Source organism: Polyodon spathula, chromosome 24, assembly GCF_017654505.1.
Source record: "Polyodon spathula isolate WHYD16114869_AA chromosome 24, ASM1765450v1, whole genome shotgun sequence".
Taxonomy (NCBI): domain Eukaryota; kingdom Metazoa; phylum Chordata; class Actinopteri; order Acipenseriformes; family Polyodontidae; genus Polyodon; species Polyodon spathula.
In genome coordinates, this window is record NC_054557.1 from 20988478 (window position 1) to 21009598 (window position 21121).

Sequence of the window (21121 nt, forward strand, 5' to 3'; positions counted from 1 at the left end):
TGTCATTGTCTGGGTACAGAGTTGTTTGTCTGACCTGAGGATTGTCATATCCCTTACAATCATAAAATGACAAAAAGGACCCAGAAAAACAGAACTGGTTATAATTTTTTTTTAATGAATTATGTAGCAAACGTGTGACATACAACTAGCAGTTTAATTGTTTTCCCTGTGACAACAAAACAGGTTTTGAAGAAAGTCCACTTAAAAACACTTAACAAGAGAAAAAAATAATAAAATCAGCTCTTTGGAGGCCATTAACCCTTATCGTGCCACTGCTGACTGGTCAACCAAGAAACTATTGGAGTTTCTTGCTCCAAGTCTCTGCCATTTACCCAGAAATGGTTTGAAAGATTTCTTGAACACTGTTGTGTTTAAATCACACCAATACACTGTTTGGTACTAAAACAAATGTTCATTTTACAACATGTTTCTTATTGTATGATTCAACATTTTAACTATATCCAATAGAAAAGGAACTCTAACCAAGTTTCTAATATTCATGCGTGGGTCCACCTTTAAAAGGAGTGTTAACCTAGGCTTCCAAATCCACTACCAACAGTATCAGAGGACTCCCTTTTAAAGGAATCCCTTCTTCATTACTTGCGAAGTTGGTTTAACTGCAATAAGACCCTGTGACCTATTGCATAACACAATAAGTGATTAGATAACAGTAATCTTACATTAAAACCAGTCCAAAACATTTGTCCCAGAATGTATTGTTTTTAAAAATTCCAAATTTTGCACTAGAGTTTTTAAAAAAAAAAAAAAAAAAAAAAAAAAAAAAAAAAAAGTTTGATGCTGGAAAAAATTGAGCAAAAGAAAAAGAGAGATGGGGACAAGCGATCTTTCCGGGCGTTAAAAGTCCAAAAATAATTTCAAAAACCTTGGTTAACACTCCTTTAGAAAAGAGGGGCAATATCGCTTTCAGTGCCAATAAGGAGGGTAGAAAACGGATTTGAACGACATAGTGGTTGATTCAAAGAGCTCCAAGCTCCAACAATTGTCATGCAGGTTAAGAGTTAATGTTACAATAACAATGTATGCCATTTTATACAGTAGAGAGGGAGAGACAGTTTGAAGAACAGACACTGGAACCAAGTGAAGCGATGAAGATCAAACACTGCCTTCATATTCTGATTTATTTCTAATAAAAAAAAACTAATTTTACATACCAGTATCCTCCAACAACTATTGGGACATTCAGTATGAATACATGTGCATTTTTCCCCTCACCCAGACACCTGTCCTCCACCACTGCTGATATACATTTCGGGGGACAATCATCACTGGTAGCTTTCTCATGCATTTGAGGAGGAGATATTTTTCTGTTCAGGGAAACTAAGATATTTTGTTAACATGTAAAGGAGTTTTAGTAGTGGTGTGAAATGGACAACAAATGCCCCATCCTCAGCTGCATTTTCTCTTCTGTCCCAATACTTGGAGGACAGCAGGAAGAAAGCACAGTACTAAAATTAGAATAATTCTTACTAGATGGCCCGACACACAATACTATTCTAGAACGCGCGATACAATTTGCTTTAGAGAAATGTGGTGTTTTATTAATATATTTCAATAAAAGCAGTTCTGACCATGTCAAAAACAATGAAAAAAAGAAACTTTCCAGTGCTTTTTCTTTCTCAATTCCCGTAGCTTTATTCTCCAGTCCGCTACTTTGTCAGAAGCAGGATTATCACTAGAATGAATTTTTGTTGTTTTTTCGTCGATTTAAATAATTTACACACAGCAAAACATAGCAGAGAATGAAGAGTGTTTGCTGTCTGGGTGTGCTGTGTGAGGTGAGAGATCAGGACAGCGAAGCTCAGCTGATAGATTGGGGGGGGGGGGGGGGGGGGGGGGGGTGGTGTGGGTTAGGATTCCTCGTCGAATACTTGATGGGTGTTGGGAAAACGTTGCCTGCTGTATTCTGGATCTTCCTGTAGTCTCTTTTGAATGTCTGATTTCACCTGGAACAAATTTAAAGTTATATAGTTATATAGAAATTAATTTTTTAAACCTTTAAAATGGAAACTTATTTATTATTGAAGCTGTTCTACAGAACTTTTTTTCTTGTGAGCACCATCTTAAGCAAAATGAAAAATTCAGATAAATATTAAAAAGATGATTTCTTAACGCTGGTGCTTACATTAAAAATATATCCTCATGACAGTTCATTAAAAGGTGAAAATATTTTATTGTCTGTCACTTGTAGGAAGAATTATCATATTATATAGATCAATTACCTGTCATTTCTCAGTTGCTATAATGCAATGTCAATATGCAGAACAAATTGCTGATGTCTCATTAAATCTTGCATTGCTCACTCATACATGTGCTTCTACAGCATGCTCAGGGCTGGAGCCATCAAGCCCCAAAAGTCAAATAAATTCTGGCCTGAACTGATTCCAGTATACACTACAACCCCCTCCCCCCGACCCTTTCCCCATGCAAAAAGTATTTTAAATTAAATTTTCATCTCACTCGACTAATAAATGCAGGTGCAAAAGCCTCCCATCCAACATCGAGCAAAAGGAAGAGACCATTTGTGCTCTGCACCTTAACATTGCCACTAAACTCTCTTGTATGCTAAAATCTACAGCTTTATTGATCAGTCATTGATTAGATGCAAATTAAAGATTAAATTAAATGTATTGGACTTCATGCAAGGCAGGTTCAATTCTTAATTGCCTTTAAATCTTTTTTAAAAAGTAGCTGCCATCAAAAGAAAACGGCAAAGTACTCTATTCTGATCAGAAAACTGAACCACAGGTTTGCATAAGCCGAATCTCAGAGAGATGGCAGTACCTGATTTGTGTAGGCTTCCTGCAGCTCAGGTGTGTCCAGGTCTCCCTGCAGACTCTCAGGGCTGGTTATAGGTTTGGCTCCAACCGTTCTTGCTGCTCGATTTACAGCTTCAGATAGTGACGGGTACGGGCCGTCGCTCTGAGCCGTCTACAAGAAGGAAATGAACCGGCAAGAAGTTAGAAGCAGGGCTGTCAATCAGTTAACTGTCATGGGCTCATTTTTTTATGTGCACTTGGATGGGTGGAGTATATCTGTAGTTAATTTATTAAACATTAAAAAAAAACTAGTACATTAAAATATAGTAAATAAAGTGGGTCATCATATTTATTTTAAACTACATAGCTTTTACCTGCAAGGTACTGAAGGTAAAAAACACGACACAAAAATGTGTAGAAGCTGTACTTTATACAGTGAAGTAAGGGAGCTTGGCCTAGCAGGCAGGAGAAGGGTGCCTACCTTTCTGCGTTTTGCTGGCATCCCACAGAGGTAGGCATCGCTAAGAGGGGGCTGAGACTTCATCTTTCTCTGAGTCTGGAGGTCCTGACGGATGATTGGGACCCACTCCTGAAAGACAGCGGTTTGGATGAAATCAGAAGATTTTACGAAAACATTTACACCTGTGAAAAAACAAACCATATGTCTTACTGGGGGGACGGCTGCTGCCCAAGGCTCTGATTCTGGCTCCGCCCTCTGTGCGCCCATGGAAACAGGTTGCTCTGGAGACGGCATCGCTTCCTCTGCTGTGGTGGCTGGCACTGGGGATGTTGAAGTAGTTTCTCTCTGCAAAGACAGACAGCCTTTGTACTAAACTTGATTTTATGAAGACCCAAGGTTACTCTGAGCTTCTCGTGTCTAAATTCCTTCTCTCACACAAAAATAGGCAGAGATTTAGAGTAAACACTATAAAATGGGCGAGTGTGCCTACCTCCATTACCTCTGGCATTTCTTCAGATAAAGGCTCTGGCACAGCCTCTGGAACTGCCTCGCTCTGTAAAGAGACATCAATTCAAAAAGATCAAACCTTGGAAGTATATATAGCTCAACAAATATCAAATTACAAAATGGTTCACAACACAATGAAGACTCCTCTGCTTGTATGTACCGGTGTGTTCCTGACATAGTGCAAGATTTGTTCCTCTGTGACAGGCATGTGCTCCAGAATCATCTGTAGTCTTATTCCCATTATGGTGGTCAGCCAGTTCACTAGAGAGGGGTTCACATCCGCAGACATCCGGCGCTGGGGAATGGAGAAAGAAAAGTTTTCAGGGAGGTTCATTAAATCACCCATGAGAAACCAATTCAATTCAGCCAAGGCTTCCACGTTTACAAACACACTTCCCCAAACAATGAAGGCATCTTCAGAGGAGGTGTTCATTAAACATATGTACAGAGGCCTGCCAGGCCTGGATTAGTGTCCGTGGTGATCACACAAACACACCATACAGAGTATGGGCAATAGGGTAGGTGGAGAGGGTAGGCATTGTGGTACCACCTTAACCTGTCAACCAATGTTGGTCAAACCTCAGCTGATATCATGCTCTACTTTGAAAAACTTGTCACACCTTATTTAACACAGGATTTGTAATTAATACACAGCTCTGACTTCATCTTAGCTGTTTGGAGCAGTATACGTGTAAACACGTCCACTACCTGCAGTGAACAGTAACGCGGATATGGGTTGAAACAACGTGGCAATGAAATGGTAAACAGGACAGAAAGCTGCTAGGGAAGCAGGTAATCAGAATGAAAGGTCACTTACAATCCTGTCGTTGATGACGGCTGTGAGGGCGCTCTGCTCTCCTCTTAGACAGTACAAGTTGAGGGCCAGACATTCAAAGAGGCCTTGGTTACACAGCTCCAACAGACGAACTCCGAATGTGTGGTCTGAAAGAAAAAAAAAAGACACGAGACATTCAGTGGAGAACCAGTAACTGGATATGAAGAGTGATTTGTTTTCGTGAGTACATGTTACAGTAGTGTGCACATTTATCCTAACACCCCTCTATAAAATCAAAACCACTAACTGAATCTTGGAAAACTGTCAAAATATGCAAACAGTGATTGTTTAATTGAATAGATTACTTTAACAGGACAAACAATTAAATGAACAGTCACAACAGGTAAAATGCATGAGACTTTTTAGAAGTTGATGCCAAATTAAAAGCAAAGTGGTCTAACACTTTCACACACTGGTGTCTATTGTTTCTATATCACTAATAATTGAAATTCTCACACCCATGCAGGTTTTCATGCAGTTAGGTATACAAAAGATGAAGTTACGCTAAAAGATAGTCCAGTACAGTTAACAGTTTGGTGAGACAAGTTTAGTGATACCATTAATGCAATAAATAAATAAATCTATCATTTGACAGTCAGGGCTAATACTTGATAATTTCAATAAAAAACAAATTGAAATGTTCTAATAAATGTGCACAATACTGTAGGTACTGTCAACATGTACACTAACTTATGGCAGGAGTTTCTTTTATTAACTTTTTACAGAAGTTTATCTGTATGGATCTTACCAGCACACTGAAGTATGTGGGTAGCAATGCGATTGAATTGTTCCCTCAGGAAATCAAGATTGGTCCGTGTGATGTCAACTCCTTCTCTAACACTCACAGATGACTGCACCATGAATAAAACAGAACAAAAAACAAAAACACACTCAAATAGAATATTTTTCGTCACCACTGTATAGGATTCGAGATACAGTGGTGACAAAAAAAATATTTTGAACACTCGGATAAAAATAGCACAAAGAACAAAAACAAAGCATCCCCTGGGACACACAATAAGGGGACAGGCATCTCTGTTTAGGAAAACAGGAGTCGTTCAAGCACGTTTAACTGTGCTATGCACAGTTTGAGCTGTTTTCAAAAAAAAAAAAAAAAAAAAAAAAAAAAAAGAAAAAAGTTCACAAAAGACATTCTCAATGCACTTGCAAAAATTGTAACGCATGCCTACAATAGCTATAGCAATAGCCATATCATATCTCCAAGTAACTAAAATATTTACAGCAATCTAGTTAAGATTAGAATTTATTACTTATTATAATGTAATCAAAAACATTTGACAAGGTATTTTTAGACTATACAGGCTAAAATTAAAACTTGTAGGAAGTGTCTAGAGCAGGAGTCTCCAACTGTGGTCCTGGAGAGCCCCAAACCCTCAGGTTTTACAGGCGTCAATGTCATCAATGGTTAAAGATCTGGTGGAACTTGGTAACAGAGAGCTGTTTTTTGTTTCAACTGAGAAGACCCACTAGCTCTCCAGGACCAGGGTAGGAGACCCCTGATCTAGACCATATAAAGGTGGATTTTGAAACATTTTGGGGGATGTGGAGTAAATTAATAAATGCAAGTCAACTAGATAAAAGCTTTGGCTAAATGTCTTCAATTTAATTATAAAGTAACGCAACAGGACAAAAGTCATGCTGCTGAAGGCAAAACCCACTTGACCTAGTTTAGTAAGAGTTCAAATGCAGTCGAAGTGAAATTGCTTGCTATCCCCAACTGAATTAGCCTATGACAATGCACTTCCAACTGGTCTAAAATAAAAAAATATATATTGATAATCTTAATCTCAGGAATGCAGAAAGGCAAAACAAAAATTAGAAAGTTGGCGATTCAAAATGAGTGTCAAATGTTGCATTAATTGGCACCAAAAGTACCTACTTACTGTTGGATCATACTTACAAAACTTTCAATGATGTGTTCTTCAAGCTCATTTATGAGGGTCTCACTTGCCATCTTACATATAATAAAAAAAAAAAACACCTGTTAGCATCATAAAAAACGTAGACCCCAATGACCTACATACCTGCACATTGTTTAAAACACACACATTATTGTGCCTGAAATAGCATTATACCAATGAAAGTTAGGAAGGGAACTGATGTACTGAATCACATTATAAATTTCTTAAAGTCAGTAACCTTAAGTGTAGCTCTACTGGCTTCCATGCTCTACTCCAGTGTTCCACTCACCCTGATGTTGGCATCAGTGGGCTCCTGCCCCTGCAGGTACTGCTCTCTAAAGAAGCTGCAGAGCTGGGGCTGAATCCTCTGCAGTGGCTGGAACTGCCCATGAAGCAGCATCACCATGTCTACCATGGAGAAGTTCTGACAAATCAAAGACAGCAAGTCTCCAAAGAAACCTGGAGAGAGAAATCAGGGAAGAGATCAGACGCAGGATCTTACAGAGATAAGACACATCTAACCTCGGTCACACATATCTAGGACAGGCCTTTAGAGCTAGAGAGCAACTCTTGAATCCATCTCATAGACACAGACTAAACATAGACTAAAATAACACAACCAGTGCTTGAGTAATTACAATTAGAACCAACCAAAATAACTGCAAACATCATAGTAAAAAAAAAAAAGGCTTTAAAATCCACTCTCTTTATTAAAGATGCTGTTTATTTACCTGTAGCAGCCCCAGCGCCTGGTTCAAAAATGTTGCTGGTGCTGGAGAGTCTCTGGATGAAGTCTGCGATGCTCTCAGTGCTGTCCTGCTGAGCCCCCAGCGATCCCATCACTGAGGAGAGAACCCCCTGCACCACATTGGTGAAGAACTCGGGGCTCAGAGACTCAGGAGCTGCTCCTCCTGCCCCTGCCCCAGCCCCAGCCTGCTGCTGGGGAGGTGGGGCTGCTGTCTGCTGGGGGGCAGTTGAAGGAGCTAGGGGGGTCTGCTGTGGATCAGAGGACTGGCGAGGACCAGGGACTTGCTGGGCAGCCTACGGAGAAAAAGAAAGATAGTGTTAGACAGGAGCTGTAAACCACAACAGAGATAAGATAGCATGTTCGGTGCATTGAAAAGTAACACACTAATGAACTATACTGAGTGCATTAGTAGCCTTATCAGTATCTTCAAAAAACACTCAATCATAAACTTGCTGTAAAAACAAAAAAAAAAAACACAACAAGAAAAGAAACACTTGGGTCGATGCCTGCATCAATGTTATTAAAAGATTTTGATGACTGCTGATAAAAGGCACTAAAGTTTGTCTCCAAGTTTGATATGTTTTGTGTTACCTAATGGATACACAGTACATGAAGTGACTAACCTGCATGAAGTCTGTCATGCCCTGTATGAAAGCTGGCACCCCCGGCATGCTCACAGTGATGGAGGGGGGCATACCCATGGCACCCCCAGCCCCCAAGATGGAGCCCAAGAGCTGGGAGATGTGCTGGGCTTCTGGGGGGGCGGTGGAGGTAGGGTAGCCAGTGGAAGCAGTGCTAGTGGTGGAGGTGCTGGTCTGGCCTGAAGTGCTGGCAGAAGAGGAGGGGGGAGAAGATGATGATGATGATGATGAGGGCGGAGCTCCCTGACCACTGGAGGGGGGTGCGGCAGCACCTGCCTGACCTATTAAAAAAAAAAAATAAAAATTTAATTACACTGTCATCAGTTATCAGCATTGGAGGTTAAGTTCTTAAAAAAAAGTATTTGGCTTTAGATTGAGTGATTGAAGCACTGGTGAATGAGGACATATCCGGATTCTCTACAATTTGACAAACACGGATATTTTACTTTAATTTAAAAAAAAAAAAAAAAAAAAAACTATGAAAAATGTTGAACTTTGGGAGAGGAGTGGAGTCGGGAACCAATTAAAAGTTTCACATTGAACAGGCTGGATTGAAGCCACAGATGTTGTGAATGTAGAAGACATTTTGACAAAAAGACCCGATGCATAACAATGTGAAACAAAAGTAACCAGTCAAAACTGATTGATAACCAGGGATACGTTAATAAAAATCACAATTATGTCAAAGACATTGCAGGAATACGTACAACAAAAACTAGGAAAAGTAAGGAGTTGTGTTTTAAACCCTACAGTCTGCACAGTAACAATTGTTTTTAAGGTTTTAAGTCCGAGACATAAGATGGTCCTGGTGTTTGCATTGAGATGGGAGACGCTGGACTTACCATTCACTACAGGCTGCATTAGGAGCTGCCCCACTAATCCACTGATCATCTGGGACAGAGAAGCATTTGGGGTGGGGCCAGCCGGCTGCTGCTGTAACAAGGAGACAAAACAAGGATTTATATTTGTACACATTCTCCAAGTCAATTGTAAATTCTGTTACATGAAGTCATTTCTATCTAGTAAATTTCAAAGCATTATTGCTATGAATACATTCACTTTAAGCTTTGCCCTTTACCATAAACCATAATGACCCACCATGCCCATGAGATGACCTGCACATCATGTAATAGCATCAAGGGTAAGAAAGGCTATATATCTGATTTCCCATCTCTACCTGTGCCCCGGGCTGCCCTGGCTGTGGCGCACGCAGGTTCACGTTGGCGGGACGCGGGGTCATGTTAGGAGGTCGGGGGGTGAAAGTGGGCCGTGTGATAACCACACGAGCTGGGGGGGGTTGGAACCCCGGCACCTGCTGGCCCGAGCTTGCTGCCGTTGCCATGGAAACAGCCTGCTGGGTGATCTGGTGAACAATGGCCTGCATAAACTCTGCAGGGAGGCCTGGGATCTGCATTTGCGGTAGGCCACCTAGAGAAAAGAAGTTCAGACAGACACTTGGGTGAGTAGTTTGCTGGGTTAATCTATGGCAAAATTAGACAATCCAGGTATATTCAAACTGATCCGATTTTGTATTTATTTATTTATTTACTTATAACTCAACTGGAAATAAAATGAGCTGTATAATGCAATCAAGATCAATGCAGTAATACAATTAGTTAAGTAGACAAATAATTAATATTTTGTCTTAATCAGTTTAACGTATTGAGTAGGACTTCTACTGTCTCCTTGTCCACTATGACTGCCTGCTTGAAAAGTGAAAGGGAGTGCAAAGCTTGCTACCTGTGCCTTGTCCTGGAGCTGCAGATGGGGCTGGTCCAGTGCCCGAATCTGTGTGGACAGAAAACAAGCATACACCTTAGTAAAGAGACATTCAGTGGAAGACATATCCTGCTACCCCCATGTCAGATTACTGAACGATGCCCGATAATGCAATGCAGAAACTGTGATTTTTCTGACTTCATGATTATCTTACCAGATAACAGCTTCATGCTTAGAGCAGAGCATGCATCTGAATTAGGTTTTAAATACCTCTGTTCTGTACTATATAACATTTAAAAGACAGTTCATTGCATTGTTTAAATTTAATTTATCAACTAAAATCTGTAAAAAAAAAAACAAAAAAAAAAACTGTAAAACAACAAAACGATAAATGTTACATTTGTGTCATCTAATTAGGTGTGCAGAAATTAGTCATTAAGAGACACCTTAATGCTTCAGTCTGCAACACCCAACAGTGAAAAAGCTGTATTTCAGGGATATTAGTTTGTCAGAAAGCGCCCTTAAACATACATGACATGCAAGGAGTGCATAAACAAAAGCCACAGTACACAATCCTCTACTGTAACAGTTTATGAAGTGTCATTCACCTGAACGGTGGTAGCAGAATACATATCTTTCTCAAAGCATAAAAAAAGACAAACACCAAGTTATAAAATACAAAATTAGTTGCACTCTGAATCACCATCAATGTTCATTTGCATCATGACCACTGGTTCCATGGTATGGTGTGTGATCCGAATCACTCGTGGGTGGTTGTGATGAGCCTGGGGTTGTGTGGGTGTGGCCTGGGGTTGTGGGGGCGGGACCTGTGAATGTGTGGGTGTGGCCTGTGCTTCTGTTGTCCTCTGCTGTTCAGGGGTTGTACCTGCAGCTGCCTGCCCCTCAGCAGCCTGTCTCCCATTGGCTGCCATTGTAACCGGAGTGCCCAGGTTAATCTGTAGGGGCACAATAGGAGGACTTAGCAAACACTGCCACAAACTTTAATGTCAGTTTATTTATATATACATACACACACACTTGCCACCACTTAAACCATACAGGGTTATTTCGGGCAGCGGTTTATATTGGACAATTAGCATTTGCCATTACCATTGATTTCAATAACCAAGGCATTGCACGCCGAAGATTTCAGGCAAACTCAGCTGCTTGGATCTTATGTGCCATTAACATGGATTAATAACAAACACACTGATTACACTGTAGTAATCGCTCTTACTAATCCACAAATCAGCTGGTTTGACCTCATTACCTTGCCATTCACAGATTCAATAAAAAAGGCAGTACTTTACTGTAGTAGAAAAAGCTTGACAGATCTATCAATCAGCTGTTTGGACCTCGTTACTGAGGCCATGTACTGTACCTTGGCTATTTAATCCCTGCACACAGTGGCAGGTTTATTTACAGTTTGATAAAACAGCACTGACTGCAACAGCAAGCATGGCTGGAAAGAGAAAAGCGACAAGCTTCAGCATGAAAATTCAATGTAAATAAAATGTCTGTTAGAGGCTGTGCGCTTGCAAAAGCATACTTGCAACTCTCAGTCAGCAAACAATGCAATGTTACTGATTTTGGATTGGGGAAGCGGACGAGGGTACTCAGTAAATAAATGTGCATTTGTAAACTGTGTTACTCTTGTTCAGATCTGTTTGCATTCTCTGTGTGTTTTGGTGCATGTGTGACTTAGACCTGAGAGACTGCCTGTGTGCAAGTGTGTCACTGAGGGAGATGGGAGCGGCTTCCTACTGCTTTGACCGCAACTCGTCCGTCTCATTATATTCTGGAAACAGTGCAGCTCAGCGTTACAATATGTAAATAAATTCTGTTTTCGCCTGCAGGACTTATCAACTTCAACTCGATCTCCTGCTTGTCACTCATCAGCAAATGCATGCACCCAAACGACACACTGCTATTCTGTCACAAGCATTAATACCTTGTATCTCTGTAAACAAGGGATTTAGGTGAGCTCCCGAATAAAAGCTCAATAAAAGAATATCAAAAACAATAAAGATATAGCACAGCAATTGTTATAGCTGTGTAAAATGGTACTTAAAAACATGACTCATTTATCCACCCTTACTCTGGTCCCATCGCAATCGAATACGCAACGGATTACTGTTTTTTACATTCATAGGTTAATACATCTTTTATTAGTGTGACGAGTGTCTGAATAAAGTGCACAATAATAATAATATAATAATAATAATAATAATAATAATATTATTATAACTGTGCCAACTTTTCTTCTCAGGATCTAAATCGGAAACAAAAACATAGCATCCTGTTGGTTTATGTCAGAGATAACTCTGTGATCCATTAATAACTGAGTGGACTCCAATATGGAATGCTTATCTACAGTTGTGCTGATATAGTTACTTACCAAAAGAGATAAAGTAGCCTTTATTTAAAAATAAAAATCAAATAATGTGGAGCACATGACGTGTGCTTCCTTCTTTGAATGAACTGAAGGGACTAAATTTATGTGTATTATGTAGTAGTTAAATATGTATCATGCACTTAAAACATTAAATACGTGATTTTATTTAATCACCCAAAAAAGACCTGGGCAAAATCAAAAAGAAAAAGCTAATGTAGGTACACAAAAATGTGAATTGATAATTTTTTTTTTTTTTTTAAATCCGTACATTTCAGACTATAAATCTTTCTTCAGTTGGATGGAAAAAAAAAACAGTGCGTATACAAGCTGTTAAACAAATTGTCTTTCAAAAGAAAAGTTCCGGAAAAGGATGACTTTAGAATAGCACGTTAATCCAAGAGGTTCCAAAGTGCCTAATTTGAAAACAAATGATCGTTCTTTTTTGTTTCTTGGCTGCACCTATTCATTTATATTTTTATATATGTTTATGTTTTTATTTTCATATATATACATATTATATATTATGTATATATATATACACACACAATTGAGCATCTGTGGGAAGAGATAGAACGAGCTATTTGGAGTAGAGATCCACTACCAGCCAACTTGACACAACTGTGGGAAGCATTGGAGTCAACATGGGCCAGCATCCCTGTGGAATGGTTTCGCTACCTTGTAGAGTCCATGCCCCGACGAATTGAGGCTATTCTGAGGGCAAAAGGGGAGTGCAACTCAATATTAGGAAGGTGCTCCTAATGTTTTGTACATTGTACAAATTAGTACCCAGTTTTAATCTCCTGTTGACAGTTTGCATTAAAACCTTGACTGGGAGTACGCTGCTTCTAGTGCTAGTACAGTAGATTAGTGTGTTGCTAGGATAGACACTTGAAGCCTACATTACGCGTGATAAGACAATTCAGTAGGCCAAGTATTCACCTCTCTTTAAAATGTTTTATTTAAAAAATTAAGTCAACTATTAAACCTACCAATTACCTTTTGTTTCAAATTGTGTTGTGTTTGGATTACATGGCAATATAGAAAAATAAGCTGAATTTAGTACAATAGTTACATTAGTCAGGGTTTGTGAGATTAACTAATTCAAATGCTCTGCTTTTGGACATAAAATGTAAACAGTATTGAACAAACATAGTATAGAAATTACTTCTGTTAAAATAGTGTTTTTAGTTATTAGATCTTCTGTTAAATAACTAACGTTTGTTTATTATGAAAAATAAATCATCAATGCATCGCTTATCATTGACAAATGCCTATATGATAATCGAATATGAAATTAGGGTGCCGATTGCACCACTAATTTATGTATTTACATACATATAGTGGTGACAAAGCGTACAGACTGACCTGTATTGGGATGCCTGACTGCTGTAGCATCACAGGGGAGGTGTAGTGAGACATGGGCCGCACCACATGAAGGTGGCGGGGGGTGGCAGCAGAAAGGTTGCAGCGCAGGTCAGACAGAGCCACAAAGGCATTGCCTAGTAAACGTAGGGCCTCCCCCACCAGATTGAGAATGCACTGGTCCGCTTCACGCTCCTGTGCCTGAGTTGACAATGGGAGACAATCAAATGGCATAGACTGTTCATATATTGTCACACACTATTGTCTTTATTATTACAATTAATAATTAAATCCTGTCCATTTAAAAAAAAAAAAAAAAAGATCAAGTATAGCATAATTAAAAACTGGGTAATGTGGGTAATCCTCAGTTAATACTCTATGGAGAGACAGCAGTGGTATGGCATTAATTAAAATCCTGCAAAATGATGAGTCAATACATCTTTAACTGAAAATGTCATTACTGCCCAACCATCGTATAAAGATTCAACAGTGTAAACAGCTCACTGTATGCATGACAGCTTACCAGTAGTGTTGCAATGTTAACTTAATCTCTTGCATGAATATGTAAGATTGGGAACAAAAATCTTTTTGACTGCTGAAGCCAAACGCTACCGACAAGCCCTGCATATACTTCTGCATGAAATATTCATTAATATCTGTATGTAGGGCAGAATGAGTTGGAATTGTTTTAATTTGGTGCACCTACGTTGTTGTTGTAGTCAGCGCTGGTTGCTGTGCTCAAGATCTCCTGGCTGCGGTTGATGAAGGGCTGCAGCCGGTCCTCCACTCTGCGCAGCTCAGACAGAACCTCCAGGAACTCTGCTGGGGATGGGTGGCTGCAAGAGAATCATGTTCACTTCACTGAGAAATACTGTGTCAGAAAAGACTCAGCCACTGAGTCACTGTGTGACCCTGATCAAGTCACTTAACCGCCTTGTGCTCCATCCTTCCAACGAGACGTAAAACAAACCGAGGTCCTATTGTAAGTGACTCTGCAGAAGCAGTTATTGATGCATAGTTCACCCCCTAGTCTATAAGTCGCTTAGGATAAAAAGCACCTACTAAATGACTAATTATATACTTCTGGTCAGGGTCAAGAACAGCAGTATCAAATCCCGATCGCTTGGATTTAGAGGGGCTCAAAAAACAAAACAAAAAAATAACTGAGCATTTCTCATATGAGGACCATCGAATTTTTACTTTTTTGGTCCTCATTGAGATCAGTACATTTTACATTAATTACAAGGACAGTTAAATAGAACGAGAGATCAAATACTGTCATTTTTTATATAGACACACACACTATATATAAAACACACACACTAAGTTATTATAAACTATTTCAAATACTGTATATAAATCCAAGACAATTTATTGGTGCTACCTTTCATCATAACAAAACAGCAAATACGCTGTTTATTACTTTAAAAGGTTTGTTCTTGTATTTGTTGTTTTTACTATTATTAATTTGCACCAGTGTTGGAATGAATGTTCACAAGTTTAGAAAAAAATATTGGTTGAAAAGTAGCATCTAAACCCCATGTGGGTAGAGGGGCAGTTAATACAATCATTACAGAACGATTGTATTAAATAAATAAAAATAAAGAAAGGATTACTTGGGTCCTGTGGAAGTTCCAGCAGCTCCTTCAGTCTGTGTGGAGGATGACGATGATGAGAAGGAGAAGGAGAAGGACGAAGAGGAGGAGCTGGTGGCAGCTGAGAGGGCAGCAGTCGTGCTGGTGTCCATGGGCTCTGCAGCACTGCCAGAGCCAGGTCCTGTCATTGATGGAGGAGGAGGAGGAGGCTGGGTGGACGGGTTCTCGGAGGCCTGGGAGCCTGCGCTAGGAGTACTGTCCTGACGTCCCTGTGAGGAAACAAGCAGGGTGTTAATAAGGGAGTAAACAAATGCAGCTAAACACACTCATGTGCACGCTACTTAAAAGGCGTAACATTTGTCACTGATATACAGGGATTGGTCCAAAAAAAATGAGAATGCACAAAGAAATTAGAAAATCCTTTAGTCTGCAATATATTTAACATATGGCCAAACGATATACTCAACCTATATTAACTGCAATGAGTTGCGCACAAATATTCAGCAATAAAATAAGGGGGAAACAAAGACCTCAGTGCTTTAAATAGTTAGAGAACTATGTTGTCTTACTCGCCATTAGAAAATGATTCAGTACCATCAGCTTCCAGCTCTAGCTGGCTTCTAATAGACACGATTTTAATTAATCCTCGCAAAACCACGTAAAGCCAGATTTAGATCATAATGAAATCTAAAGGAGGGTGATGAGGGGGGGGGGTCTCACTGAAGCCCTGTTATCTCACTGTACCTCCAATCGGTTGAGGACTCCCGTCGTGTCCCTCAGCAGATTCTGGGCCAAGATCAGACGCATCCTAGGCTCACTCTATACGAAAAATAAAGAAAAACAATCCAGTACGTTTGTATTAAATTCCCCCAAATGGTCTAGGCTTTTGATTACATCAGTTTATTATTATTTTCAAAAGCAGTCTCGATATGAACATTGACTCCAGATCAATTAATGTAGCGAGACACTGTTTACAATCAAAGAGTGTTTAAAATACACTGGAGAACAACGCATGTTTAAAATAAAGACTTAATCCCCCAATTGAAAACACCAAAGTCCAACTCGTTTTTCATTAGCTTTTTGTAGCATTACTTCGTGCTGAAAGGGTCCAGCCCCAGTGCCTTGCATATTGCTTACATTCACAAAGCACCTAGTGGATAAACCACTGGTAAACTGCCAAGCTTAGGTATGTAACTAAAACAATACTATTCATACCTGAATGGCCTGTTCCATATCTATATGCACATCCACAGAAGACCCATTGCTCTAGATATATATATGAGAGAGAGAGAGAAGACAGACATGTCTATTGGTACTCATTAAGCTATTGCGCTTTGTATTCCAGCATTACTCTACTATAGGTAGTCTGTACGTTGATTGAGATGCAGATACTTTTGAATCTAAATAATAAAATCTGTATTGGGAGGAACAAGCTGGAAACAATATTATAATAATAATAATAATAAATAAACAGAATTTTACATGTCTGTTTAAATAAAAATGAGAACTCTTATGCTAAATGCGCCTTCTACTTTTTTTTTTTTTTTTTTAAAAGCCCTACCCTTTAAAACAATGTCTGCCTTAAAACCTGGCCACTTCCGCTCTTACCAAAAACTGAATACTGATACAGATATTAGAGTACCTAATAAAATAGCAGATATAGCCATCTATTATATATTTTAGAATACTTTACTAAAAAAAAAAAAAAAAAAAAAAAAAAAAAAAAAAAAAAAAAACCGGTGTGGTTCTCTCGGTCAGCAGGAACATGCATGGCCTGTGGTGAATAAGTTATAAAGGTCTCTGCTCTATACACTTACCCCTGTACTGGTGCCGACTCTAGCATTACTGCCAGCTTCTCCAAATCCTGCCATCACTTGTTGTACTGAATGCTGCCAAGACAAATGGAGAAGCAAGGTTATCAGACACCGCAAACTCCAATACTGACTCAGTGGATTCATTCCAATTACCTGCACAGAGGCACAAAAAGATGCACATAAGATAAAATCTTTTTTATAAATAAGGAGTCAATTATAGGGATAGACAGCTACTTAATTGCTGGCACTACTCATTCTACTCTGTCACCATGACTACAGCCTCTTCCATCCCAATCCTGCCCTCCGTGGTTATAGCCTCTTCCCTGTTCCCATGGTTACCTGGATCTGCTGTGGGTCCATAAGGTTGACAGGCAAGTTCAAAGTGCCCAGCATGACGTAGCTGTTTGCATTGCGGTCATGATGGGGCGCCGTAGAGCCGTGAGGGGAGGAGAGCCCCGCTCCGGATGGGCCACTGGTCTCCGCACCAGGTGACGTCTGAGGGGGGGCCCGCTCTACCAGGTGAATCACCTTACCGTCCACATCTATGATAGTGTCAGAGAGGGCTCAGAAGTTCAATTTCACACACAGACATACAACAAATACAGGAGACCCGCAAGAACACTGTAGCCAGACATACGTTTGAAAAATAGAACAAATTATATCACAAACGTAATAAAACAGAAGTTCAAGGATTTGATTATGGAATCTTTCTTAAAAGCTAAATCACAACCGAGAAAGAAACTGCACTGTAGTGCAGTTGATTTATATTGTTTGTAGGTAACAAAAGACCTGCATTACACCACTTGAGTAAGCTGAATATGTGTTGCTTAACAAAAGAAAACTTAGATTCTGGGGTTCCCTGGACAACCTCAGTTTGAGAAGTGCTACTTTAGGAGCACAAGCCACAATATAATGTCCTGGGGTTCATAGAGTAGATTTAAGATGACCTAACCCTGTTTAACCCTCACCCTTAACCCAACCCCAATTGGGTGGGTTTATCCATAGTTATCCATAGTGAGCACAGGCCGATGGGATCAAATTTCAACTTGGGTTGCGAACACCCCCGCAGATAAAGTACACAGTAGCAGGGAGAGGGGTGAGTCATTAAGGACCAGATACTCACTGTACTCTTTTAGCTTCTTTTCATCTTGCAGTACCCGACCCTGGTAGATTAGTCTCTGTTTCTCCACAGGGATACCCACTGAGCTTGAAATGTGCTCCTTAAACTCCTTCACTGTGATCTGCAGGGAGCAGGGAAGAGAAGGGAGGTGCTATTATACTGACTTTTAGGTACAAGAGACATGTGTCCCACAGATAAAACAATCATAACTTATTTTTGCAACGAGGTGCACAAAGCAGGGTTTAAAATGCACCAAAAGGTTGGATCTGGTCATCCTAATTATGAATTTCCTCCTTGTGATACCTGAGTCACTCAAATGTATTTTAAGAAGAAACCGTTGAACAACCACTCAGTTTGTGTATTTTTTATTGGTTGAACATCTAACCTAAAACTATCATACACTGCCACTCATATATTGCCCATCTGGTGTTTGTTTAATGATTGTCCAATTGTGCTTGACTAAATTCAGATGCACTAGGTACAGATGGTGTATATATGTCCGCAAGCTTTATTGTTGACTTAACAGTAGAATTACATATATAGTATTAACGTGTAATGACAGCCTGTAATAATACATGTTTTGATTAAAATAGTTAGGCAGCATATCATATATTACAAATGCTCATTTTAATTCATTACAAATGTGTGTTGTGGGTCAAAGCTGCCCAAGGATATTCAAATAAAAATGTTTCCCTTCGAAAGTATTCTTTCTTGAGCACGTGTATGTGAACGCTGTGGGGTTAAATGGCTGCAGTGTTTACCTTTTAAACGTATCACATCCTATGGACAACCAGTGGTCTGTTTTGTACTATCTGTCAGAAAACAACACTGCATTCTTACTCAAGTGAGCATGCTAGAAATAGTTTCAATCACCTCTGCTCCAACGCTGTAGCTCCGGCTCTGGGAGTCCAGAGTCTTCACAGTCACATCGAAATTCTCTGACTCCACCATCCTTGTCACTTGGTTGCAGAGATCCTACAAAGAAAAGCCTTGCTTTACTAAAAACAATTAAGAGGCCAAAATATGTGTCTACTGGCTTTAGTTAAACAGTTAATGGTACCCTATAATTTCCATTGAAAAAAAACAAACAAACACACACACACACACACGCCTTTGTATATTCCAACACACTCAATGTCTAAATCCAACACGCTCTCCACTTATTTAGTACAATAAATACTAAGGTGAAATCATCTTATTTAGTATGTACTCTACGTATCCAAGATTTATATAAGGTGTTATTTAGTACAAATTATATACTTACTGTACATAGCAACTAAGACGCTGTTACTTAGGATTAGGCCTAATTAGTACCATAAAAATCATACTGCATAAACAATATCACTTAATTCACAATATCACTTAACAATTAAATCTTTAAGTAGTGTTAGTAACAGTGACATCTACTGATGTTTATTGTATGACACCACAATTTTGATCAATACAATGCAATGAAACAACACTGCCTCTTAGTACCTTACATACTAATTAAGGGCCTTAGTACCTATACAGTACTAAGAATGGGGTGGCTAAACCTGCTTTCACGACAAATGGATACATGTTTTTCGAACTGTGTAAGTGCAACATACAGACAGACTCCAAACCGGAAAATTATGATATATGCTAACCTGTGATCAAGCTGTTCCTTTAAAGTTTTGTCTTAAATAGACAAGCAGCTAACACTGTTGTAACTTCAATAGTACAAATTAACAAGTCTATGGTATAACCTGAGAAATAAGTTATATCATATAACTAACTAGTTGGAATATAATTTATACTTTATATTTATATATATATATATATATATATATATATATATATATATGTATCTGTCACTGTGTGCTGTGTCTGTGTGTCTGTCTGTCTGTCTGTCTGTCTGTCTGAGGGAGATTACACAATTAAGTCACACGTCTATGTTTTCATATTGACAAAATGGCATGCGTGATTTAACTATACATCGCTTGTTTCAACTTATTTCAAGCTTCCCAAATTGAGGCGGTGCATGACAACTCAACGGCGTTAATAACAAACAGCTTCTACGTTTTTAAACGCGATACTTAGTCGACGTTTGTGTGTAAAATGAATAATGCGTTGCTGTTGTACCATTGGTGCTACTAATCACACTCACCCTGCCTGCCTCCCTCGGTAGGGATTTATTCTCTAAAAACAAACTTGAAGAGACGACTTCTGTCTGTCTATCTGTGCTTTCCGCTCAGCATGTACCTCCTTGTCGTTTAAATCTGCTTTTTTTATTTTTTTTTTTATTTTTTTTTTAAAAAAACAAAATGTCGATCCTTCTCGTTTCGTTTCTTCCACAGGCCGACTAGTAAGCACCGGTAAGGACCCGCAACATTTTCCTGGAAACGGAACCTGGCTAACCTTTTCGCCCATTGCTTTATTTAATTAAATTGTATTTTTTTTTAACTGCGCAAATGTTCTTAAATTATTTTTTATTTGTGTTATTTAATGCTTTAAATACATTTGTGTTCATAAGTGATCTTCAGTTTACTATGGTAGGGGGGTGAGATTATTTGGATGTTTTAGTTATTTTACAGGCAATTGAAGAGGGCACTCCCACATTGAATGAAAGCGTTCTTCTAATTCTCGCCTCTAGTTGCCACTAGAAGGTGTTGTTATAGAGCACCCAGTTTCAAAAGGATTTGTTTAGAAAGTATATAAACATATTCTCTAATTTCTATATTGTGTGAATAAAGATGAACGTTTGCACCATGTGTGCAATGCATGCATATTTGTATGTTATGTGACTTGTCAGGTAATCCACAATATGGTTTATAACTGTTTGAGAATAGTGTGTACATGGTCTTCCCAGACTGTGGGACATCAATAGGATGTTTTCACAAGGGGCACGATGGTGTACGCATGTGCAGCACACTTCCTTCAGCCCCGTGACTGTATTTTCCTATGTGTCCCATCAAGGTCGTTTCCCAGTTCCCGATCAACGTGTGCAGCGGATTGTGACCAGCAATAGACCTGGTGTAGTCTGTTTGGCAAGCTGTACAAAATTAAACTTGATCCACAGTAGGTGTCCACAAGGTGGCGATGGTGCTTACAAAGAACACTCTGGCTGATCTAGCTGTGCTACATATGTTTATGGTTAGCAGCTAGCACTGAACGTCTTAAAAGAGAATTAGAAAAAAAATATCTTTTAAGATACCAGTTGCTATACTTAATTACATAACATGTACCTGTTTTCAGCTACACTGTA

The 21121-nt window shown here is 39.2% G+C and overlaps 1 protein-coding gene across 5 annotated transcripts; it reads right to left on the bottom strand.

Annotated features, from left to right (window-relative positions):
* Window positions 1-765: 765 nt before the first annotated feature.
* On the bottom strand, window positions 766-20250 carry LOC121298633 (large proline-rich protein BAG6-like). 5 transcript variants are annotated; one of them, XM_041225773.1, is made up of 26 exons: window positions 20024-20250; window positions 18769-18870; window positions 17899-18016; window positions 17115-17317; window positions 16779-16850; window positions 16177-16227; window positions 15706-15780; window positions 14983-15230; window positions 14073-14202; window positions 13370-13567; window positions 10496-10565; window positions 9631-9678; window positions 9068-9318; window positions 8733-8823; window positions 7873-8171; window positions 7233-7542; window positions 6791-6960; window positions 6501-6554; window positions 5328-5430; window positions 4562-4686; window positions 3905-4039; window positions 3728-3790; window positions 3448-3582; window positions 3259-3366; window positions 2803-2949; window positions 766-1964 (listed from the first exon to the last, which is right to left on the bottom strand). In XM_041225773.1, the coding sequence occupies exons 2-26, from the start codon at window positions 18844-18846 to the stop codon at window positions 1869-1871; spliced, it is 3378 nt and encodes a 1125-aa protein (XP_041081707.1). In that variant the 5' UTR covers window positions 18847-18870; window positions 20024-20250; the 3' UTR covers window positions 766-1868. The 5 variants fall into 5 exon arrangements, with proteins under 5 accessions (XP_041081707.1, XP_041081705.1, XP_041081704.1 ...); XM_041225771.1 differs by having other exon boundaries at window positions 3737-3790; window positions 10313-10565; XM_041225770.1 differs by having other exon boundaries at window positions 8733-8820; window positions 10313-10565; window positions 20024-20249.
* Between the last annotated feature and the right edge of the window lie 871 nt (window positions 20251-21121).

Excerpts from the sequence above, each read along its gene's own strand:
- LOC121298633 (XM_041225769.1), bottom strand. The coding sequence starts at position 18,846 with ATGGTGGAGTCAGAGAATTTCGATGTGACTGTGAAGACTCTGGACTCC. Across the intron at positions 13,568-14,072 it reads GCGCTGACTACAACAACAAC|GCACAGGAGCGTGAAGCGGA; the intron begins GTAGGTGCACCA and ends TTGTCAACTCAG. Across the intron at positions 10,566-13,369 it reads AGTCAGGCATCCCAATACAG|ATTAACCTGGGCACTCCGGT; the intron begins GTCAGTCTGTAC and ends GTGCCCCTACAG.